The 25238-nt window shown below is 32.5% G+C and overlaps 2 protein-coding genes across 3 annotated transcripts in view; one reads left to right on the top strand and one right to left on the bottom strand.

Annotated features, from left to right (window-relative positions):
- Positions 1-25238, bottom strand: part of fng (Fringe glycosyltransferase) — a 49402-nt gene that overhangs the window by 22632 nt on the left and 1532 nt on the right. Inside the window, exons 2-4 of the mRNA XM_066401938.1 lie at positions 22561-22806; positions 20910-20958; positions 17980-18082 (exon numbers count right to left, since the gene is read on the bottom strand). Of these exons, the coding sequence (XP_066258035.1) occupies positions 17980-18082; positions 20910-20958; positions 22561-22806 (398 nt within the window). The remainder of the gene's footprint in view (positions 1-17979; positions 18083-20909; positions 20959-22560; positions 22807-25238) is intronic.
- On the top strand, positions 2874-11493 carry LOC136416740 (galactose mutarotase-like). 2 transcript variants are annotated; one of them, XM_066402072.1, is made up of 7 exons: positions 2874-3011; positions 5637-5807; positions 6887-7046; positions 7508-7726; positions 10568-10698; positions 10749-10946; positions 11050-11493. In XM_066402072.1, the coding sequence occupies exons 1-7, from the start codon at positions 2880-2882 to the stop codon at positions 11128-11130; spliced, it is 1092 nt and encodes a 363-aa protein (XP_066258169.1). In that variant the 5' UTR covers positions 2874-2879; the 3' UTR covers positions 11131-11493. The 2 variants fall into 2 exon arrangements, with proteins under 2 accessions (XP_066258169.1, XP_066258168.1); XM_066402071.1 differs by lacking the exon at positions 2874-3011 and adding an exon at positions 4980-5232.

The following is a 25238-nucleotide window of genomic DNA, read 5'->3' as shown; positions in this document are numbered from 1 at the left end:
TGAAAAATAGCAATACATACAGTATCGGACAAAATTAGAGCAACTTTTAAAATTCTAATCTATTTTTAGATTATTTTCGCCAAAATAAATTCTTTTATTATTATTGTTAAATCTAAAGTGGTTTACCCTTTTTTACATGGAATACAAATGTTTAAATGAATTTTTAATACAAAAAAATAACAATAAATGGAATGCACTAAATTTGTTTGCGACAAAATAAGAGCAACTCGTTTTAGATTTTGTTCATTTTTCATTATTGTTCGATTTATCTTCGGAGTAATAGTTGCAAATATGCCTCGAGGTGTTCATTATTCCGTTGACCTTAAACAAAAAATTATTACAGCCTATCAAAGTGGTAAATCACAAAAAGTAATATCTGAAGTGTTTGGCATCAGAAAAGATGTGGTTTCAAAAACCATCAAACAATATAACCAGCGAGGAACGATAACAAACTTGAAACGTGGTGGTCGGAAAAGAAAAACTTCAAAAAAATTAGATCGCCGCCTTATAAGACTAAGTAAAAATAATCCTAAAATGTCCCCTCGCCAGCTAATATCAGAAGTAGGGGAGGAAAACCTGTCATTTCGGAAAGTACAACGTCGGTTAGTGGAAGGGGGTTTAAAAGGAAGAAGACCAGCCAAAAAACCCAAACTTTCAAAAAAAAATAGAGATGATAGGATGTTATTTGCAACATATCATAAAGATTGGACACCGCAACAATGGAAAAGAGTTCTGTTTTCAGATGAATCGAAGTTTTGCTTATATGGAAGTGATGGAGCTCAATGGGTACGTCGTCCAGATGGACAGAGGCTCAACCCAAAATACGTAAACACTACAATTAAACATGGAGGGGGGAACGTTATGGTTTGGGGTTGCTTCTCCGCTATTGGGACTGGTCCAATTTATAAAATTACGGGCAAAATGGATAGATTCGTCTACCAAAACATTTTGAAAAATATTATGTTGCCTTATGCCGAATGGGAACTACCATTAAAATTTATTTTCCAACACGACAGCGATCCGAAACACACGGCTAAAATCATTAAGGCTTGGTTTGCGCAAAATAAAATAGAAACAATGAAGTGGCCAGCCCAGTCACCAGACCTTAATCCTATTGAGAACCTGTGGGAGATTGTAGACAACAAAATTCGAGAAAAAAATATATCGAATTAAGATTTATTATTTCAAGAAATTGAAAAAGCTTGGAAGTCTATTGATCCACATATAATAACCAATCTTATTTCTTCTATGCCCAGAAGATGTGAAGAAGTCATTCAGAATAAAGGGTACTGGACTAAATATTAATTTAAAGCCGTTTTGTGATAATTTAAAAGCGTATTATTGTAAATAATTATTCAGTTGCTTTAATTTTGTCGTGGTTTAATTTAAAGAATGTATGTTTATTTTGATTTTTTCCTTAAGGATTGTTATTAACTTTTGATTTATATGTATCAGTTCTAAAATACCTTTCATATTACATTTATAATTAAAAATCTGATTTTCAGAAAACATATTTTTAATTAAGACCAATTTTACAGAGTTGCTCTAATTTTGTCCGATACTGTAAGTATAGAACTATGTATTATTAAGTTGTTTCTTTATAATAGTGCAAATCAAAGGCATCAATATGTATAACGTCTCTCATTTGAAAAAATCGAAAATCCGATCTCCATGTATTAGCCTATTTTTGTTGAACTGATACTACTACTCTGCATAACTTCACGAATATCTCCAAAATAGAAAAAGTTGGATATATTGCTATTAGTAACTTACTCGTTTATCTTAGTACAACGTCACAAAAATATACGAGGTATTATATTTTTTTCGCATTTCGAGATTTTCAATTAAAAGTTTTGACCTATTTTTAGATGTTTTGTAAAATCTCGGAAACCATAAACAATTTGGCAACGCTGGTTGCGCCATATTAAAAATAGAAACTTATCCCATTTAACCGAGATTTTTCATCTAAATTTAAGTGAGACACCCTATATAGAAAAATATATAGTATATATCTATATCTGTTCTCAATTTTTTATCTACTTGTCTTTTGTGGGTAATTCTACGCAATTCCTATGAGGTCTTAAAGAATTCCAATTCTGGGCTACTGAAAGAAAGAGGGCAACCCAGTCAGTGCAAGTTGAAAGAGCTCACCGAGGTCTCCAATTTGACTTGCATTTTCAATGAAATTGCTTTCCAGCTTCCCAAAAGATCAGGGTTTAACATCTAACAAGTAGTTAAAATTTGATACTCCTGCCCCTTGGGAAATTTTCAGGAAAATTTAGACTTTTTGAGGGGATGTTTATTGCTCTAAACGACAGATACCTATCTTATGTTGTCTCTGGATACTCTGGATTAAAACTTTGGACTCTTAAAAATGCAATTTGATGAACTTAATTTCGAGGAACTTTCAAAATTAATATGAATATTAGTTCATATCTGGAAATTAAAAGAGACATAGCGACTCGTCCAGTATAGGCTTATAAAACTCAAAGTGAGTATTCATTTGATATATTCTTTTACTGCAATTGCTTTTTAGGTTCCTAAAATATTGGCGCTTACAATTGAAAAAATGGTTAAAATTGGGTACCTCTCGCCACTATATTGCTACTATCCCGCCATTACTCTTTAAAAAGCTGTTTATTGGTCTAATTAAATAACTTAGTTTCCTATATTTTTCACTTTTTTTACGAATTCCCTGGTAAAATGTGGGGGAGTAGTACTGAATTAACGTTTAAAAATCACATTGATAATTATCCAGACGTTGATGTCATCACCTTTACTACTGGACACCTACAAAATTCAATGAGTGCCAACAAAACATAAGACGTAAATTAAAAATGAAGTTAAGTAACTCAATTTTGCAGGAATAATAAGTAGCTATGACTGCTCGATTGGGACGACTTGCAGTGTGGTTGACAACAGACGAATTTGGAACATACCAAGATGCTTCTGGGGAGATCAAACATGTCAAAAGATTTACTTGGGGAAATATGAGGAATATTTCTGTAGAGGTAAGTGATCATAAATTCTAAAAAACGCTACGTCTTTGGTCCCGTTTTCTTTTCTCAAGTCCGTTTTTTTTGTTATGTTGATATGAATTTTTCAAATTACTTATTTTACTTCGATGATCCCAATTCAGTTTTTCCATTTTTTTTCACAATCACGGTGATAATTGATTTTTTCCATTACTCCAAATTTACCTTTAAATATTTTATTAAAAAAATTAGGTGCTTGCAGTGAATTTTTCTTATGTTACAGATTTTAAATATTTTCTCTGAGCAGTTACCATGAATTATTTCTAAAAAGTTAGGCCTCAATTGATAAGAATTTTTTTACTCAAACACCCTGTGTATGAATTATTCTTTGTATTTTTCTCAAAAACCGGTCATTTTTTTATGGCTAGCCACAAATCTTACGACATTTGATTTGATTGTTTATTAAAAAATTCTCTGCGATCAAATATTTTGTATATAACGGTTATTTAATCTTCTGCAGTGAAAACCAAAATTGATAATATTTATCGGCCATCAAAATTTTCGGTATTTGATTAAAAAATTATTTGCAGCTATCCTTTTGAATTGAATATGAATCTGTTTCAGTCTGCGGAGTCTCTATAGTGAAAAACCTCCAGTTTAACAGGTTTAAATTATCTGTTAAGATTGTAAAATATGACATATTTTGACTTGAAAATTCGGCATCTGTTTTGACATATCTTTAGGTTTAAGAAGAAAGATATTTCTAGATATATCTAACTTCTTGAAACCCGTAAACTACCGGTGCTTTGCCTATTGAAAACCTCAAAATTGATGTTCTTAAGTTTATAATAACATTCTTTAAGTTATGTTTTATCTTTGGCATGCCTAACTTTGAAAGACCTTCAGATCTAATATATTTAGACTATAGAGAGATCTACAACATTGAAAAATGTTGACTATTAAATTTTTCAAATATGCCATATTTTATCTTTGAAAATAAAAAAATTGAGACATTTGAATCTTAACAACACTCTGATTATCAAGACTGTTGCAAACGTCAAAATTGATGTATTTAAACTATTATCAAAACCTTTAAAATATACTTTCAATTTGAAATGATCGAATTTGAGAATTGACCTTCAAAAACATTCTAAATTCACACATTGCCCGACGTATTTAGATTAGCGACCGCCAAAAATTGATGCCTTTCGACTATTACAAATTTTTTGATTTTTTTCGACGTACTTAAAATATAATACATTCTGAAAATTAACAAGCTTAGATTATTAAAACCTTCAAAGTTGACGTGTTTAGTCTTTGAAGATTTTCAAAATTGACACATTTTGTCATAAAAATTCTTAGATTTGACTTACTTAGACTATCGATATTGTCAAAATTGACAAATCTCCTCGTGTTTTGTCTTTAAAAAAGTTGAAAATCGACAAATTGGGTCTTCAAAATTAATGCATTTTATTTTAAAAATTCTCAAATTTGAGGTGTGGAGGTTATTGAAATCGTCAAAATTGATACTATTAAAAAAACTTTTAAATATATCATGTTTTCTCAGTGGAAGTTTCCAAATTTGATGCATTTATGATCTTAAGTACGCTCAGATGTAATAACTTGGTCGTGTTTTGCTTCTATAACCTGAACTAATCTATTCATTTAATGTGTATGTTAATGAATGGGTTAATTAATCCCTTTTCTGTTATAGGCTCAGCATTTGTTACTCAAACATCACGTATCGACTTAAATGATTTTTTAAAAACATTTCCTGACTTTTTGACTTGAACTTTTGATTGGATAATTATGATGAGCTTAATAAATTTTTAGTCCTCACATAGTACGACGTTTTCAAATTACTCCACACAGCTTTGGTTAAAACCTCAATGAACAACAAAATGATTATGTAATGAGTACTGCCTGACACTGATAACTAACGGTTAAAAACAATATGTTTTTTAAGTCATCATTATCTCAGAGATTGATAGCAAGTAGTGAAAACATTCATTTCAATGACAACAGAGCTCGTATACCCACGGCAAGAGTGCATATTTAAACCGGCATTAAATAACAAATTTATCATTTATTATCGTGATTATTTGTGAGTGTTGTGTAGATGGAGTGCATAAAGATTGCAAAGAAACCTGCTGTTTGGTTAACAGTCGATAATTTTGGAACATATAAGAATGATTCTGGAGTGATAAAACACGTCGAGAGATTCACCTGGCAGAATGTGAACAATATCACAGTTCAGGTACTACGAGTAAAATTAACAAAAAATACATATTAAAAAATGTTGAGGGTTGCTTCAGTGGGTGAGGAAAAGAAAAGGGAGCACCTGATTACAACACGATATGTTACAAATTGCCTATTAAAAAAGGAAAAAGAACACACACGAAAAGGAACACTGAAAACGCTGACCCCGCATATACATTTGGCCTTATCAATATTATTGCTTTTAGGCAGATTAAGGTTTTCTTTCTTCAATAAAAAATATGTAAATAAGTTTTAAAATGTGTTATGTTCAATTTTGATGCCTTATCTGGAGTTTGTTTTCTGTTATCTGAATGTCGAGGTGGCAAATTGTAATGTGGAATATTTTTACTTAGTGACAAAGCTTTTATTGTTTTTTCTTTTATTGTTTCATTTCAACCTTAGGTCATAAATTGGGGGGCAACGATAACATCTATCAAAATCCCTGACAAAGATGGAAACATAGAGGACATCGTTACTGGATTTGATTCTATCGAAGAATATTTGAGCACCAAAAATCGCTATTATGGAGCAACCATTGGGAGAGTGGCTAACAGAACTGCCAGAGGAGAGTTGGTAGAGATCTATAATTTTCTAGTCTATTCACTATTAATCAGAGATATACAGGGTGTCCGGAAATTAGGTGGCCAAAGTTAAATAGGGAAATATTCAATCAAAAATTATACTAGTTTACTGCTAGTATTTTGTAACCCAGAACGCAGGGAACTCAAATTTAAGAATTTTTTTAATTTTGGTTCCCAGGTTCATTTTTTAAGCTGCCAAATTGAAATTTTAAACGAACACTACTTTTTGGTATCTACCCGCTTAATACAATAAATGAACAATAGTTTGATGTCGATATCTACAAGGTGGTATTTTTTCGGGGGCCAGGATTCCTTTGGCAATCCGATACTTTTTTGTAGTACGCCACGGCCCATCTATGTATTTATCGAAATTTCAATTCTTTGTTGAATTTAGAATTTTGTTCATTTTGCATTGTTTCCACATCTGTCACCGTTTTTCGGTTATTTGTAAATTATTTAGAAATGTATGTACGTGATTTTCCTATAAGCAGTGCACATGCTTCATATGTGATCTCATTCACATTTCCAGATATATAATAAATTATGATAGAAAGAGAGTGGTCCCTTTATTTTCATTAAATTGTTAACCGTATTTTTACCATAATTTATTATTTATCTGGAAATTCAAATGTGAACACATGAAACATATACATACACTTGTTATATACATACACATATACATACAGGGAAATCACGTTCATTTCTAGATAATTTTGCAAACAACTGAAAAGCGGTGATTGAGGCGGAAACAATAAAAAAGGGACAAAAAAGAATTTTCATTGAGCAGACCGCCCGCACCAAAAAAAAGTTTGAAGGGGTTAAAGGAATCCTGGAAAAAGTACCACCCTGTATATAATCACAACAAATTATGAATCCTAATAGTGTATTCTAAAGAACAAAGTATGCACAAAATTTTAAGAAACTTCAATTCCTGAATTCCTGCAACAAAGGATTTTTGGAAAATAGTTTATATGACAAACTATCACTATTTTTCATTGAAGATTTCCCAGCTTAAGTTTGGCCGCTTAATTTCGAGACCCCCGATATGAACTATACCTATTTGGTTCACAGGACGTTGAAGGGGTGAATTACAAATTAGCAATCAACAATGGCCCTAATCACCTCCATGGAGGTATTCAAGGTTTCGATAAGGTTTTATGGAATTACCATGTATCTGGAAATAAGTTAATTTTAACCTACTTGTCAAAGGATATGGAGGAAGGATATCCCGGTTAGTATGACGGCAGGACCCCACCTAATGGACAAAACTCTATGCACATATTCTTTTTGCAAAAATACTACGATTTGGATAAAATTTGTCTTACATGAAAGTTGATAATTTTTAATATACATATAGAGTGTCAAAGTTTCAATGTTTTTTCTAATTTTGTCTATTGGCCTGACAGTTTATGAGATATTTAGTTAAAATTTTAACATAAATATATTTATTTAGGTTGACGACTCTACTAAACGAATCGAATAGCTATTAGAGTTTGCAGAGTGATACTTTTATAAGGTCCGACATCCTTTTATATCGTACCAAGAACTTTCAGGTTTCGTACAAGACAAATTGAGCTAAATCATAAAAATTTCTCGGAAAGTATATGTGGATGAAGTTTGGTAAATTAGGTGCGGACCATCCTATATAATGCATTAATAGGTAAAAAACTTCTATGATAATTACAATTCAAGGGGATGTTCTTGCCACAATCACATTCCAGTTGACACACAACAACGAATTCCATATAGACTATAGAGCGGTGGCCACTAGGACTACTCCGATAAATTTGACCAACCACTCATATTTTAATTTGGGTGGCCATGGGTCTGGGTCAAAGGGATTGTACCAGCACGAAATTACTATTAACGCTGATAGGTATACTGAGGTTGATAAAACTGCAATTCCAACGGGTTAGTTCAGATTATTTATTTATTTTATAGGTTATTATATTAAGAATTTTTTTAACATAATTTTGCTCTAATTTGGAAAATATGCTAATGATATTCTTATTCGTCATTGAAAATTTCCAACGTAAACTTACATATTTAATTCCTGAATTTAGACTATCGGTATCTTTAAAACTTACATAAATGGAATTCTCTAATTTTGACAAGTTCTGCCTCTGGAATGATTGAAAATTGAAAAATTTGGGCTATCTTTAAATTTGGCATACACACTAATACCACCTTCAAACATTTGTCCAATTGGAATCATTTAAATGCGACATGTCGTGTGTCACATCTGGAAATCTTTAATATTGACAAATTTGATCTCTTAAAAACTCTAAAAATACTTTAATTTGACGTATACAGTATATTTCACGACACTAGCGATATGAAGAAGTGTATGCTTCCACGCATCTCAATTTTTAGTATACAAAAAACGAAGTAAACATAACGGAGATCAGCTGTCGTGAGCTCTGCATTGTTACTGCCTTGCTTTTAAATAACCAGGTTGCTTAATTGTTATTCAAAGTTTGCTATCAAAATTATTTCAAATGTTTTTTTTCCAAAATTAAACTAGAAAATAAATACAAGCCTTAAACACGAAACAAAATAAAATTCTAGAAATAAACAAAAACTCAACAAAAACTTAATCTATCAAAATTAAAATAAAACCTAGAAACTAAATTAAATGCTCAAATTGGCCCCCTTTTTTGTGCTGAACAATAACCGAGACGGTCATAAAAATTCTGCCGCACGTTTGCGAGCGTTTCTGGGCTAATAGTTTGCATCCAATTTCGAATTTCAATTCGCAACTCATTTAAATTATTAACCTTATCACCCTCAAATCTATAAATTATAGATTTAGCATAACCCCCTATTAAAAAAATCTGCAGGAGTTAAATCAGGGGGTCGTCTTGGCCACAAAATGTTGCCTCATCCCACTTATCACTTTGTTTCGGAAATGTTCCTCAAGACATTCTCTAATGGCATTGTGGGCAGGACAACCATCTTGCTGAAAGCATACATCTCCTAATTCAACTTCAAATTGTTGAATTGCCGGAATAATTTGTCTGTGGAGTAAATCGAGGTATTTCGATTCATTCAAAGTACGTTTAATGGAAAACGAACCAATTGTATGGTTGCCTAAAATACCTGCCCAGACATTAAGATTTTGAGGATATTGGGTTCGTGCATTGTACGTTGTGCACAAATTCTCTCTTGACTAGCCAGAAGTGATGGCAGAATTCGCAAGATTCAATAATGGAAAGGTCGATTCATCGGTAAAAAGGATGTTTTTAAAGAAATTTTCATCATTATTCGCCCTTTTTATTATTGTTTCACAAAAAAACAATTATCTCTCTAAGTCTTCAGGAAAAATTTCGTTTATTCTTTGCACTTTGTATGAATTATATCCGTTTTTCTTCAAAATTCTGTGGGCGATTGCACGTGACACATCTAATTGGTTAGCTATTTCCTTGAAGGACTGACCAGGATTTTTCACAACACTAGTACAAATCATAATTTCCTGCTCTTCCTTTTCATTGTTATTTTGTGGGAGGTATTTACGATGCAGGGGAGAAACACATCCCCAACCGTCTCGAAATTTTGAATGATACGACGCATTGTTTCAACACTAGCACCGAGCCGATTATCAAAATTTCCTAAGAAACAAGTGACAACCCCTTCTAAGGATCGTCCTGAATAAAATTGTTTAACCATGACAACTTTTTCTTCAATTGTAAAAATTTCCATTTTATTATATTTTTATTCGCTTTTATAACAATACGCCAAAGATAAAATTATTCCAAAGTTTTGACAGCAAATGAAGAAAATTTAATTCTATAAGTTTAAAAAAAAATTGCAAATACAATACCGACAATGATATGTATTATTTTTTTAAAATAAAGTCAGCCGGCAACTATGTTTACTTGGTTTTTTGTATAGTAAAAATGGAGATGCGCGGAATCATACACTCTTTTATATCGTTAGTGTCGTGAAATATATTGTATATTAGGCCTATTAAAGTTATCGGAATAGATACATAAATTTTGAATTTTTAAAAAATACTCCAATTTTGACGCAATTGAGACTATTGAGAGTATGACAATTGACACATCTAAACAATTAAAATCCTTCAAATTTCGAATGCTTTATTTTTGGAAAACCTCAAAGCGTCCGCATTTGGACTATTAGAACCATTAAATTTGATATTCTATTTCTATCTATAATTTGAAATTTGATAATCCAGCTTCACAATTTATGCAAGAACATTAAAAAAAGATATATTCAGTTTTGTCGTTAATTGAATATTAAGATAGTCAAAATTGGCAATTTCCACTTAGTGGAAAAATAACTGAAGATTCTGTTACTATTTAGCCATTTCTCATCAGAAGATTTAGAAGAATACTGCTGATTGAAAACTTTAGGTAAATAAGTCAAGAATTAGGTAAGAAATACCTGAAAGTTTGTCAATCTCTTTCTGTTTCACCTTATTGAAATGAAAGAGGAATATTTAGAAATATGAGCACTCTGCACAGCAAAATACTGGAAGGAAGTCCATAAGAACCTGGAAATAAAGCTTAACCTGAACAGTCTGGGAAAAATTCGGAATTCTGAAGAAAAAAAATTTATAATCTGTTATATTTTATGGTCTGATATCTTCAAAATGGGTCTATTTGGTAGCTTCAGATCTTGGGACGTATGTTATAATTTAATAAATTCTTAAAACCTAAGACATTCTGGGGCATGGTTTATTATTATATATTATTTGACTTGAAAACTAAACAAACTTCCCGATAATTCCAGGAAACCTTCCCAGTGTTAACGGAACCATCTTTGACTTAAGGATCCCAAAACTACTGGGAGAAGTAATTTCCAAAGTTCCCAACTCCCCGGGATATGACCATAATTACTGCATTACAAAAGCCACGTCACAAGTACAAAATAGCATATTCTCTCATGTTGCTTCTAAGTTTGCATTTTTTAGGACGTAGCATTTGTAGCAAAAGCTTACCATCGGCCTAGTGGACGTATAATGGAAGTTTATAGCAACCAACCAGGAGTTCAATTTTATACTGGTAATTTCATGCCTGAAGATAAGAGCAGTCAAGGGAAAGGAGCAATTTATCAAAAACATGGGGCGTTTTGTCTGGAAACGCAGATATATCCAGATGCAATTCATCATGTGAGTCATGGAAAACGTGAATGTGACATATTACACAAATTTCCTTAAACTCAGTGGATTTCTACAAATTTTCAGTAGTAAAACCATTTTTCTCTTATTTCAGGCGAACTTTCCCGATGTGCTGATTAAACCAGGCGAAGAATATCACCAGTTTACCAGTTTCAAATTTATAGTGCAAAAATAAATATGCGGTTGTTATAAAAATATTGAATATTTTTAAAAGTCAAATATAATACGCTTTCGACATGCATTCAGAAGTTGTTTTCTACCTTACTTCATTAATAACAGAAATCATCATCGGGATAATCAAGAGAAACATGCGGTCCTATCAATAACTGAAAGTAATAATTAATTACTTGGAACATTATATGATGTGATATTAAGAATACCTGTGTTGTAGCCTCTTTCGTAGTTACGAAAGCCATTAATCTCGGCACAGAAGAATGTAAACTAACGTCCGAGTCAATATGTCTTCACGATAAACAACTATCTCAAAATTAATTATAAAAAGTCTTCGACAAGATTTTAATACAATTTATTCTTCGTGCTTTGTTCATTAATATAAACCTAAATGCTGAAGAAAGAACTTGCTGATGCTTGTATACGTACATCCGCCGCAAGCTTATAATATGAAATTATGTGTCTCCCTATAATAAAAAGTAATAAGGTATTCTTAATGATATAGCCATGTAAACCGGCATGTTGAACATGAGATAAGAGCAAGAGAATTAATAATTGTAAAATCTGCTACAGATGCAATTTTGCATTCTTTTTAAATTAACTTCAAAGAAATACCCCTGCTCATACATGCAATTCCTTGGGTCAATTAATAAGTTCCTATATTCTGTTCAGTAATTAAATGCCTAAATTAGAATTAAACATGTAAAATGAAAATATTAATTTTTGTCCTCAATTTTGAAAAAATATGACATGGGCGATGGAAGCCTGTAAAGACTTAATTTATTTTTCATGACAGCCTGTAATTCTCCAATTTTTTAATAGAAATTCCACTGGCGTAGCTCACTTTTTTCATAAGTTCATCATGTTCGAATTAGCAGTTAACAACATGTGAAATTAAAATTTTTAATTTTGTGCGTGATTAAAGACAGATAGCGGTGCTTCTACTACAGGACTATAACGTTGTGATTTCTTCCACATCATTTTGTCTGTTTTTCAATGGAAATTTTATTGGCGAAGCTCCATTTATTCTGAAATTACTAACGGCTAAAACAGGAGTTAATATGCAAACTTGAAAATTTAATTTTTGTGCGAAACGTAAAAGATATGTGATATTGTCACTAGAATACTGTAAAGATTTAACTTACATATTTTTCCCATCATCTTCTAATTTTTAAAATGTTTAATGAGAATTCCATGGGCACAGACCCTTTCTTCACAATTTGATTATGATTAAACAACTAGTAGTTAACAATATGTAATATGAAATCCTTAATTTTTGTGCGTATTAAAAAAAACGTGACGCTATCACTGGAAGTCTATTTTTCAATAAAGGTTTCATAGGCGGAGTTCTCTTTATTTTCAAGTTAATTATGTTTAATGTTTACTTTTAAGAAAAGAAAGCAATTTTTGCAACAAAAATTACCTCGACCAAAACAGCTTACTTTTTCTATATGGTAACAGCTAACGTGTTGTCTTCAAATAACGAATTTTTCTTCCCTTCCTTGGTTTTACGATAATGTTTTTTTTGCTGCTTTTGAAAAGTGAGCCTCTGTAATTTTTCATTTCTTTCATGTAGACAAAATCGATTATTAGTGAGTAAACAGCCAGGTGCATACAAAATCAACAAAGGGCGGTAATGTTTAATTCCGTTGTTCGTTAACTAAGGAGACTAACCACTGTATTTCTACTTTACTCTTGCTCAACCAATAGAGATGAGTTATAAAACATTCAGTGTTTGTCACTTGCCATTCTATTTCAAGTCGTAATTAAGACACTGCCATAAGGGAAACTCGCGTTTTTCTGAGAAAACTTCCATGAATGGTGAACTGCGTTCTCCCGCCACTATAAACTTTTCATTGAAAAATTGAAACAAATTTAAAATTACATACTTACATATGTTAAACCCAAAATTAGATTTTTCTCAAAAACTGAGCAACACTCGAGGCCGGAACAGGATTATAACCAACCGGTATATTAATGGGCCATTAATAATCCCAACTTTATTGACGGGCCGGCAAAAATTATTCATCGCCTTTATAAATACATACATATGTATGTATGTACATTTATTGAGTAAATACCTATTTCTAGTGTATTTCAGCTTAAAATGAATTGAAAACGTTTAGCAAATAAACCAATCGCCGACTTTCCTGTTCCTTGCCGATTTTAATAGCTCGGAATTCATTAATTGGATAAGATAATTTATTACCGCGAAGTGGTAATTTAACGGCACCTGTCGGCAACTAAAAATAATCAACCTTATTTCTACTCGAGTTGAACTCTGTTACAGGATTAAGGAGCAAAAGCCCCGGAAACTTTAATCTTTATAATGAGCTTAGTCACTCCAGTATTCCGCTTATAAATGGCCAGTGATGGAGTTATTTGCTGACGAGATTCAACGATTTAAAACGGTCAAATTTCTTAGGAAAGACTAATAAATAACGAACCGAAATTGTACTGCTTTGGGGCATTCTTATCTCACATCGCATATACATACAATAAGAAATAAGTAGAGATACCATACCAGCAATTAACTAAATCAGTTTTACGCCCAATGCTGCTGGAGTTTTTTTTCTGATTCGTGTCTGCTACAGAATGTATTTACTAAATTAACGGCTCGAAGGACGGATTTCAATTATTTGAGCACCTCTCCTTTAATTGACTGTCCAGCTTAATGACCCGATTAAACTGATTGATTGGACAATATTAGAAACTTTTCTGTATTCAGATTTTGGAAATGGAAGGGCGAAAACTGGCTCACCTTTACAGATAATGTAATTTGTCCGGTTCCATCAAGGAGCCTCGAGTTTTCTCTATAAACCGCATTTTAATATAGTTCTATAGGATGGCAAGAAATTCCATTAAATTAACAAAATTCCCTAGAGTGCACGTATTCCACAAATTCTCTCAAAAATCGTCCCAAAATTAAAATGCATTTAGTGTGCCATGAATGCGCTGAATAATAACGGCAAGATATGTAAACTCGTCGCTCGGGCAACTTCAAATTCAATTGTTTTGCCGGCCCCATATTATTGTCAGCGGTGACATTTTTGTTAAATCTATAAATCTGTTTGGGTAAAAATATGGGAAAGTTAGTGTTTCCGCTCAAGTTCCCATTCTGTTGGTGTCACATTTAAACAAAAAAAATTCAGAAATGGTGAAATCGAACCTCATTATTGTGTAACTGTACTCAAACGGAAAATGCTTGAATGGTCGGATAGAACTTTTAGTCGAGCCGAATTTTAGAAAGTTTTCAATGATAGCACTAAAAATAATTTTTATGACGGATTTAGTGTTTACAAGTTTTAACAAAAAGTATTGAGAAGTTTTTGACTGTACGAATACCACTGATGCAGATGGAAATATTCTGCCTACTCCAGGACATGCACATTTTTCCCGTTGTAGCGCGTCCCAAATTTCATGTCCACATCTCAAACCGTTTTTGGAATATTAAAAAAAAAAAAATTTTTAATAAATAAACATCCTATATTCTGGAAACAAAGCGATATAATATCTAACTTTATTCGTTCTAAATATTTATTTATATGAGCTCTACATCCCCTGAAAGGTTGTCGGTATGTTTATGAAACACCCTGTATATAAACCATTTCCTACTGATGAAACAAATGCCAGATCGGCAAAGACCCGTAGATAACGTCACAGTTGTGTAGTTGACATACAGGGTGTCAAAATACATATTTAATTTTAAAAGTTTTTAATGAAATATCTTGTATGTTATTCTTTTATTAGACGGATTCCTTCATACTGATTTCAACAATATAGGATTTCTGCCGTATTACCTTTAATCGTTTTTGCTGAAACCAATTATTTGTGTCATAAGAATAATGTGTAAGATGAACAAATTTACATGTGAAATTAAAATGATTTATTCGTTTTATACATTATCCTTATGGAATACATATAATTTTTATGTACTGTATACAGGGTCTTATTTAAGTACGAGGCCAAACTTTAACGAGGGATTCTTTGAGTGACTCTAAGACGAAAAGTTTATATAAACATAGGTCCGGTAATGCTTTATTTTTAAGGTACAGGTTGTCAAATTTAAAAAAAAATCGTTTTTTCCTATAAATCTTAATCCTTTCGCCGATTTTGTTGGCATTTTGCATTTACTTATTATTAAATGTTTTTTTACTTAAAAAATGCATACCAATTGTTTAAGTGTAGTTTTAATAAAGCGTTTTTCTTGTTTGACATTTCTTAAATTTCTAGCAGTAGTACAGTGCACACCACTAACAAAAGGAATCAAATAATTTCTAGCTTAAAAGATTCTTTTGTACTACATTAAAGATTGTCACCAAGTTTCAACGTTATGTTAGTAAGTCTTCTTGTTATTTAGGAGTTTTTTTTTAATATGTAACGATTTTTAAAAAAAAGTTTAACACCCTGTATCTTGAAAACGAAACATTACCGAACCTATGTTTATATAAACGTTTCATCTTAGAATCACTTAAAGAATCACCCCTTGAAGTTTGGCCACGTACTTAAGTAACATCCTGTATATTCGACCGCGATTTTTTTACACTTTGAATCACTACTTGCTACTAAACTGAACTAACTTGAACTAATCGACATTTTCGAGTTCTTTAAGAATCTAACTTTTCCATTGAGGTTTTCGTTTAGCCGTTTAGCAACTGAAGTCGGAATACGTCTGTAACCTTTATCATTCAAATTCATTGATATAAAATTCAGTCACGTTAAGTTGCATATTAAAATGATGAGGCACGTCCGATGGGGCGTTGATCTGATTAAAACTCGCGTTTGTAGGCACTTTGTAACATCATTCGCAACTTATGCAGGATGATTGAGTGTAATCATGTGTTCAGTTATGTAGTTAAGGCCATTGAAGGAGACTTCTAAGCGTCTATCACTTTATTTATTTAATTCTTTTATGGCTCAATCAGAAACGTTTTCCTATGAGGATGGATTTGTTACGGTTTTCAAAACTGTCTTATTCCTGGAAAAATTCTCGATAAAGTGTTTTTTTTTCATGGAGTTCAAATGGTAATTCAATTTGTGGTTATATTTAAATAATTCTTTGATTTAGATGCAAATACACGAAACCTATTAAAGCGTAATTTTATTAAAACTTGGTGTAGGCATATACGGTTTCTTCTTTTTTTATTTTCAGATTATTTTAATTATTTCCCTAATGTCCAGGCGTTGGTTCGGGTACGAACGTCCACTATAAATTCTAATAAAACAGATAAGGCATTCTCCATATTTGGTTTTTAATCGCGCGTTTTAACTTCTTTTTTCGTTAAGGACTTTGAGCCATTTTAAGGCAGCTAATAAATTTAATGCTAAGTGATTTGTTTATATTCCATTATGGTTACTTATGTTGCCGAAACTAGGAGATAGATGTACGTATAGTAGATTATAATATTAAAAATCGTAAGAAAATGTTCTCGTTTCTACAATACCGCAGATAAGACATAAGTAGTGTGTAACCAACTTTCATTCTTAACTTTTCAAAATCTCATTAAAAACCATTCAAGTAGGCATTTTGTCCAGTTCATTGAAAACTCAAGCTCTTACCAGAAGGTTTTTTTTGTAACCGCAACATTCCCGAGTACCACCCGTCTCTTATCAGATTTCGTGTAACTCAAGGCACCTCGCAAGGTACCGAACCGGTCAACCGAGAAAATGATTAATTTTTTTTTGTGGTGGAGGTTTTGCATAATAATTATTAAACTTTTTGTGATGAGACCAGCATGTTTTGGTTCTTTTTCGAAATAATCTTTAAATTCCAATGGGCCCAATGTATTCATAGAAGTTTAATAATATAACTTTTTCGAAAACTTGGGCAGGTGGATGGTTTCATACCGAATTAAACAGATTAAATGACAATTAATTCTATTATACGGTTTAACATTTTAGAGTTTTTTTATACGCCCGAGTAACTGTCTTCGTCACGTTCTAAAACGATTCCACCAATAAATTAAATTCCTAAAAAAAAAGAAAAAAAATGTCAAGTCATATCCTTTTATTAACCACCCAGGCAGAAAGTTATGTGAAAACCCTTTATGAACGGAAGTAATTGTATCTGAAATAATGAGAACCGGTTATGGAACTAGTGCTATTTTAACATCACTTTTCAAGTTCATTGTGCCTAATCTAAGACTACCAATTAACCGAAGTGAAACTATTCCTTCTCTTCCGCCACATCAGTCAGTTTTATGAGATATTATAGTTTTTTCTGACTTGATTGATGGATGTGCTCTATCTTCGATCAAATAATAATGTTTGGTGTGGATTTACTTGTATTTCAAACGAAGTAGAGTGGAACTTAAGCCGTTGTCGGACAATACCATTGTTCCCTGACAGAAAGGAAGTTAAACACAGTTGGTTAAGCTTTCGCAAGCAATTGGTATGTGTGTACGGGAACGTCACAATGTGTAAGATTGCTGCATGTTATAGATAATGTTTCAGGAATACAATGGAATCCGAGCAGGAAAGAAGCACTTTTGAGTTTTAATTTGTGATGTATGAAATTTAAATTCCACGATCATCAACAAAAATCCTGCTATCTGTTTTTTCCAAGAGCCTCTTGATTCACTAATATTCCTTAAATTTTTCCAAAAAAAAATGGTTTGTCCATGTTCTCTTCGTAAATTAAACTATCTTTAAACTAATGCAATAATGGTTGAATTAAGGCTCCGTACCAACTTCAATTAAACCACTCTAGGAAATAAATTTTTCCCTATCTTAAAACTACGGCAAACACGAAATATTGCTCCTCAATTTGCGGGTTTCTAAGCGAAATTTCCATATATGTCACATTTATTCTTATTGTCAAAGCCCAATATTATTAAAAAAATCTTTAACTTACTTTTTGTCAGTCTTTAAAAAAGTATCCAACTCGACTGACATCTTGCAGCAAAGCGCCTTCCTGTTGTGAGAAGACGAGCAGTTGGTATTAATCATGTGACCGTCTGAAAATAAATAAACTGCATAGTGCAAAGAAAAACGAAGTGTCAGCTGACATAATATTGTATTATTCGTTTGAGAACACTATACATCTGTGTCTGAGTGGTTTATTGTTATACTCGGATATTTTACAGATCATTAACAGCCATCGGTATTACGTTTAAAATTCCACTTGTAGAGTAAAATTTGGCACTCCAACAAAAAGGTCGAATTTTTGAAAGCAAGAAACTGCAGTTTTCTCAATAACGCTTATTCTTAGCTGAAACAGCTTTAGGGAACTAAATTTCTAACTATGTATTACTATATGGAGAGCATATGTATGCAGTACTATAAATATCGCTTAGATACGCCACTGTTAATTACTCAATTCAAGTAAATTTTTACAAGTTAGTAAGGATACTGATATCAATTATTCCACCAAATTTTATGGAAAAATCGTTTTTATTTTGAAAGTTCAGATTTGTCAAAATCTATTTTTTTAATTGTCGACAGTAGCTATATTACAGCAAATCTTAAGAATATGGATCTAGTTTGGAATAACACTTATACTAGTAATTTTACTAAAGTTCATGAAAAATATTATTCATTTTACAAGTTAGAATTTTTCAAAATCTACTTACTTCATTTTCACGACACTGATAACAAGTGTAAGATTTTAGGACCCTGTTTTATACGCCACTGTCAATATTTATACTAAAATTGTTACGAGTCACTAAGGAAGCTTTTGCCAGGAATTCGCCCTAATTTTATGAAAAGGCATTCTCTATTGAGAGATTTTTTCAAAACCTAATTTATTAATTAACACTTTATAGATCGCAATTGCATTGACACGGGAACTCTGTTTTATACGCCGGAATTAATTACCCGATTGAACTAAAGTTTGCAAGTTATAAATTGTATACTAGTAGCCCCACCAAATTAAAACAAAAATTTCTCTGTTTTGAGAGTTAGAATTTTTCAAAATCTGATTTGCAATCATGGTCTAGATTGCAAATACGAATACTTTTAGAATTCCGTTTGATACCCCAGAGTTAATTTTTCGATTACAGTAAAATTTTCACAAATTACTAAGGACTGTGTTACGAAGGTATAAAAAAACAGGGCAATTAGAAAAGATGAGATATCTATACAATTTTAGATTTTCAGATACTTTTTTAGGTGTTAGTCAACATTTTTCTCCTTTGGCGATATATTCCTTTTCTCAAATAATTTAGAAGCCATAATATAAATCCTATCACATTAGATATGGTAAGTTTCTTTTACACGGCTAACATAAATATATGTAAAAGCGAAGAAAATGTAGTGAAACGGATAAATTGCAGATTACGCCCGACGATAGGACGTTTGAACAGAGCAAGTGCACATTAAGGTCGACGCACAAAGAAATGGCCTCAAGTGGCGAAATGTATGTACGAACTCAACCATGGAAAACACCTGCTTCGTACCAATGCCCATTCGTTCCACACAGAAAACACTGACAGGAAATGGAAGTTTCACCATGCCAACTTGGCATAATTCATACTTGGTTCCCTAGCGATGGAAGGACGTTCAAATATCTAGAAGAGGATAAATTCTATATTAATCTATATTAAAAAAATTATCCTTTCTTCTAGTTTTTCAGCAAACGCCGTTTTGGACGTACTTTCACCCATATAAAGTGAAAAAAATGCTTTGGTCACTCTTTGAGCAGAGATTCAAAGACAGTAACATGAATTGGATAATTTTAGTTTATCTTTTCTTGTGAATTCAAAAACCCATGTTAGTGAAGAGTCACATTTTACCTTTTTTTTATTCAATTGCATCAAGGATAAGACCTATGGGTGTACAAATGTTGGCACCTAATTTGCTGTGACATCTTATGGTACACTAAATTGAAATGTGACCACTGTTCGTTTTGTCGCATCATACACCTCGTTGTCACAGAAAAATATCTTCTACAATCCGCAAATATAATAATTTTTAGACTTAGTGCCAGTTCATTGAAACCGGAAAAACTCCTTTACAAGTCAAATTTCTGCGCAAAAACTGTCCTTCTCGACTTCCTTGTGCATACGTTTGCCTCATTATGTATGTCATGTCACAAATCATGATGTGATTCGACGTCAAACCTTTTCTGATAACGGCACCTATAGCATTTTGAACATGTGTGGGATATGTCAGGTACTAGTAGAACTAGTATATTTGATAAAGTAGATTATGGAACTTGCTGATATTATTTCCATTTTCATAATGGATTGCAAGATTTCAGTAGAGATTGTCTTCCGTTTTTCAAATTTAACAATCAACTTCGCACTCTAAGCAACTTCCTTCCTTTTGCGTTCAAACTTCAAATAACACGTAAGGCGATATTTCACTTGGAAATTCTTACAGTTTTAAGATAACATTCTGATTCAATTGAATAAATATGTTTGTTGGTTCGGTTATGTTTGTATTACAAATACTGACAACAAATTTAACTCTGTATTTCGTTTAATAGCTCAAATTCGACTCATCCATTTCTATTGAAAAAACGACTTCAATTTTTTCTAGGCATTGGCTTTATCAGCGTAATAGCCCAGGTTTAAAGAGGCCAAATCGTAGAGGGTCAACTTATTATTAATCTTTTTGAATTTTTAACAGTCGAATTAATTTATTTTTTTAATGATGTATTCGTATCGTAAAACAAAATTAATTAATTTAAAAAAACATTAATGCTGGATGTTCAACAACAACAAAGGTTATTACAACTAACGTTGAATCTAAAATCTTCAAAATTGTAATTTAGTTGTAGTTAGTTAATCATTCCCAGTATTTAACAGTAATTATTGAAAGATTTTCAAACTCCATACTCACTTGTTCGCAGTTGAAAGTCCTTGTCGTCCGTGTCAGTGAAAAACCAAATCTGAAATTCAAAAGAATGCTATTTTAGTATTAATTTTAATATAAAATAATAATCTGATATAAAGGGTATTCCATAAACACACAATTTACATTAATTTTGTATGTTTAAATGAAAGTTTCTCTTCTTTTTTGACTTACGAAAAGAAAATTGGGGATCTTTTGAATCTCCTCTAAATTCTGAAATAGTCGACTATTTGAACAACTAACGGCGTTTTAATTTTCAATGCAAAAATGCTCCTTAACGGGTTTTTTAAAATATATATCTCATAGAAACGAAAAATGTAAAAGGAGAATTTTCAGAATTTTAAAAAACAAAGGGATTTTCTTTTGATTGAAACGATTTAAATACAAAAATTACATACAGGCTTAACATATTTTTAGGCATACAGGGTGACTTAAAACAGTATAACTGATTCAACTTTTTTATTTTAAACGGTATCCCATTGCAGCATTTTAGTTTCCGCAATTTCAAAGATATATACTACTAACTACACTAACCTAAAACGCCCTGCAGCTAATAAAATAACGCATATACCATGTAATTTGTCTCACAAAAAGTAAAAGCGAGCCATTAAAGGCACGTAGCTTGCTGATACAAGTGGTTCGAGTGGCTCCACGATGAAAACCCCACCTTGAACCCACCATATGGTAATTTATTTGTTTGGCAGCCTCAGGCTAGACTTGAGAACACTATGCCGCCACCCTAAAAGCATTTCCTACACCGGGAGCAGTACTTCGATGAAAGACAAATATGTGGGTGCCCTCATGTTAATTGAGCATCCTACAAGGAGGGCCATTGTAAGGAGAAGATTAGGCATCTCAATGTTTATTAATTTTGGATTTGTATGTTGCGCAGATTGATAAATTGATAAAGATGTTCTCATTGAGGAAAAATTCAAAACTTTTAATATATTAATGTATATTACACGCATTTTACCATCTTTTTTATATCTGATCTGGATGCAACAAACTAAAATTATTTTAAAGTTTCACTATCATTGCAATTTGCGACATTTACTTGGTCTTTTTGACAAATTATCGAATTTACAAATTCTAGTTCTATGAGGCGAATGGAAAAACGAAAGTATAAAAATTATCGTTCGATTTAACTGTTTTTTAACCAGACCAAAATGAATACCTACATAGTATATAAAACCGTATTCTTGTAAAATCCTTTAAATACCCGCCCATAGACGGTGTCACTTATTTGGGTCTTAAGTACCTTACATACCCTTTTCAATGAATGTTTGTGATAGTGCAAGTGATTTGGTGAAACAATATTATTTCTACAGTAGACCTACAACACATTAACTAAAAGAAAACATTTATTTTTGAAAACTGTGTAAACTCTCCGATTTCTCGCTTGATATTTTTATAGGTGCATGAACAAACCACACTTAAGTTTAAGAAAAAAATTTATTTACAGTTACAAAAATCCAAAGAGACTTGCGCTGAAATCAAACTTTTCTACTACCATAGTTCTGCGACTACAAAAATAATACCAGAGGTGAAAGAGGTTTAAATTCTGCATTCAAAAGATTTATTAAAAAACGTTCGTGGGTTCCAAATCTCACTACCATTTTTAAAACAATAAAATCCTTACCTGCTTTTTGGCGAGTTGGAACCAAGTTTTCAGGATAATGGATAATCTGCTGCTGTGATAACTCTCTGTTGTTTTGACGCTTATAAAGAGGTCTCTGAGGATGGTTGCGGGGGGTCGAACAGTTGCGGTGGCAGAAGGCATTTCGGTTGAAGGTACCATATCATATTCGTATTTAAAGTGCGTTTCTTGTGGTAACGCTTCTTCTTCTAAGTACTTTTTAAACAACGGCGATTGCTTGCTCGCCACCTGCAAATAAAACCGTTCTGTCAGAATTTAATTAATTTAAGGAAAGCAGTTATGTACATTACATAAATTAAATTAGAAATCGCCTCGACACATTCCTCGGAAGGTAATTTTTGTATCGATAAAACTCGCACCTCATTAGGCAGCTTGACTCGGTATCCCCCATTACATTATTGTTCCGAGAATGCAACACATGTTCCAACTACCATACCTAATTAAGAATCTGATTCTTTTAATAGATTACTAAAGCAAGCTAGTTATTTATTTACATGAAGGAACTGAGTTATGTGCCATAAATTTGGATACGAATAAAATCTTTCAGGCACGATGATTAAGTACCTTTCTTTGGATTTGTTTTAAGTCGTACTTAATGAAACTTTAAGAATCCACCTTCAGTGAGACTAATTAGATCTGTTCTGTTATATGCATGAAATATGGGTAATTTTTAAAAAAATTTTAAGTTTGAATTACCCAGAGATTGAGATGGGATCGCTCTGTCCTCACATTTCGAGATTTCATTTATATTAGATTTACTGCGAAACCTAAAATTAAAGGAAAGAAATTGAAACATTATCCTGGGAGAGAGCTGTAACATGAGTTTACACGTGGCAACGAAAGTTGTGGTAAATCTTGATTTTATTTTTATTATTAACGACAGTTTTGCGCAAGTTTCGAAGTCCGATTTGTCTACAAATTAGGTAAAACAGAGCAAAATTGCATGGAAACGCATTTTGAAAGAATACAAGTATAGAAACTTACAAGAAAGGTTAAAAAGACCATAACTACACTTTAAAAAAAAACTGTCCCAATGACTTTTCAAAGATTTAAAAATCCCCAGTTCTATTTATAACCTCTGAAGTATTAAAAAATCCACTACGAAAACCCAGAGGCGTACCGGACAGAGATTTAACACAGATAAATAATAAGCTAAAACCCATAATCCGACGTCCAGTTACGCCACTAACTATTTTCTGGCTGGAATGTCTCACATACTGTTTATAATCCCTAAAAATATAAAAAATCCACTGCGAAACCCTAGAGGCATATTAAACATAGTAAAATAAGTAAATTACATGATAAATGTTGAAATATTCAGTTCAAAACAACGAATAAAACGCGTTCCTATTCCACAAATGTATGACGTAACACTATCAATGCCGTAAAGAATGGTTGGTCTAAACATAATTATTGCTTAGGTTAGTATTTTTCCTTTTTCTGGCTCCGTGATAAAAGTGGTTTAAAAAATATATAGAGTTAGTCTATCGCCTGTTGGGTTTTTGTGACGGTCGTTAATAGTAAGAATAAATGTTTGATTAATTACGCCTACAATCTCATTTTTACTGTCACACCACTGGACGGTTTGTTCAAAGATTATCAACAATACAACGTAAAATCCGAAATCCAGCTTTCAATTTTTATAAATTCATTACCACCATTGAACAGAAGTTACGCCACTGTCCATTTTAAGGTTGAAAAGTCGCAAATTCTGTTTAGCATGATGTTTAGTACTGAAAATTCGACTGCGAAAACCCGGAGGCGTATCAGGCAGATTTAATACGGTAATCACAGGTTAAAATCCAAAATCCTCCACGAGTCAAGTTTTGACTTTTAAAAAAGTTCATAGCTGCATGTACAAAACATGTACTTCGAATATAAATCGCACTGAGCAATTTTTAACCATGAAAGTATTTGCTGGTACTAATTGATATTTCAGAGTAGGTTCGTGCAATATTCATTGGTTGCATTCGGTTATTTATAATAAGAACAACGTAATATAAAATACAATAAATCGCTTATTAGATAAATAGCGTGCATATTGGTTTAGTTACTAGTACAAATAGTCGCTAAAGGAAGCGGCTGAATTAGTACTTGATGTTTGTTCGTTTCTGCGCTGAAGCATTTTACTTTGTTCGGTTCATGATTCGGACACATAATCTGGATTTTTATGGATATAGCAAACAAATGTCGGCATTCCATTACAAATAAGCGTATTTTTTGAATGGAAGGCAGCCATGCATTAGTGCCCTCATGACGTCATTTTATCGGCCGTCAACATCCGACTGGGGAACCCTGGCAATCGAGGCACGATGGGAGGGAACCCCGGTCATCGAAATCCAACCAGGGGTCGGCCCCGGCCTTCCAAGACAATTAAGGTAAACCCAGGATCATATAGATTCAATGTCACACCATTAAACAGAAAACGAGGTTTCAAAAAAACATGCCATCGACTTTTTCAATGTCTGGAAGCTCCAAGCTTCTGATTATGAATCTTCGAAACCTACTGTAAAAACTCAGAGGCGTACATTCTGTGCAGTGTTACAGGTTCTAACAACAGAAAATCCACCAAAAAAGCTTTGAATGAGTTAACCTGCACTAACCTGCTGATTTATCGCACCTGAATTCACTTAACTGGCAATTCATGTATATGACGCATA

The sequence above is a fragment of the Euwallacea similis genome, chromosome 24 (assembly GCF_039881205.1).
Source record: "Euwallacea similis isolate ESF13 chromosome 24, ESF131.1, whole genome shotgun sequence".
Lineage (NCBI taxonomy): Eukaryota > Metazoa > Arthropoda > Insecta > Coleoptera > Curculionidae > Euwallacea > Euwallacea similis.
This window is presented reverse-complemented; position numbering and strand designations above follow the sequence as displayed.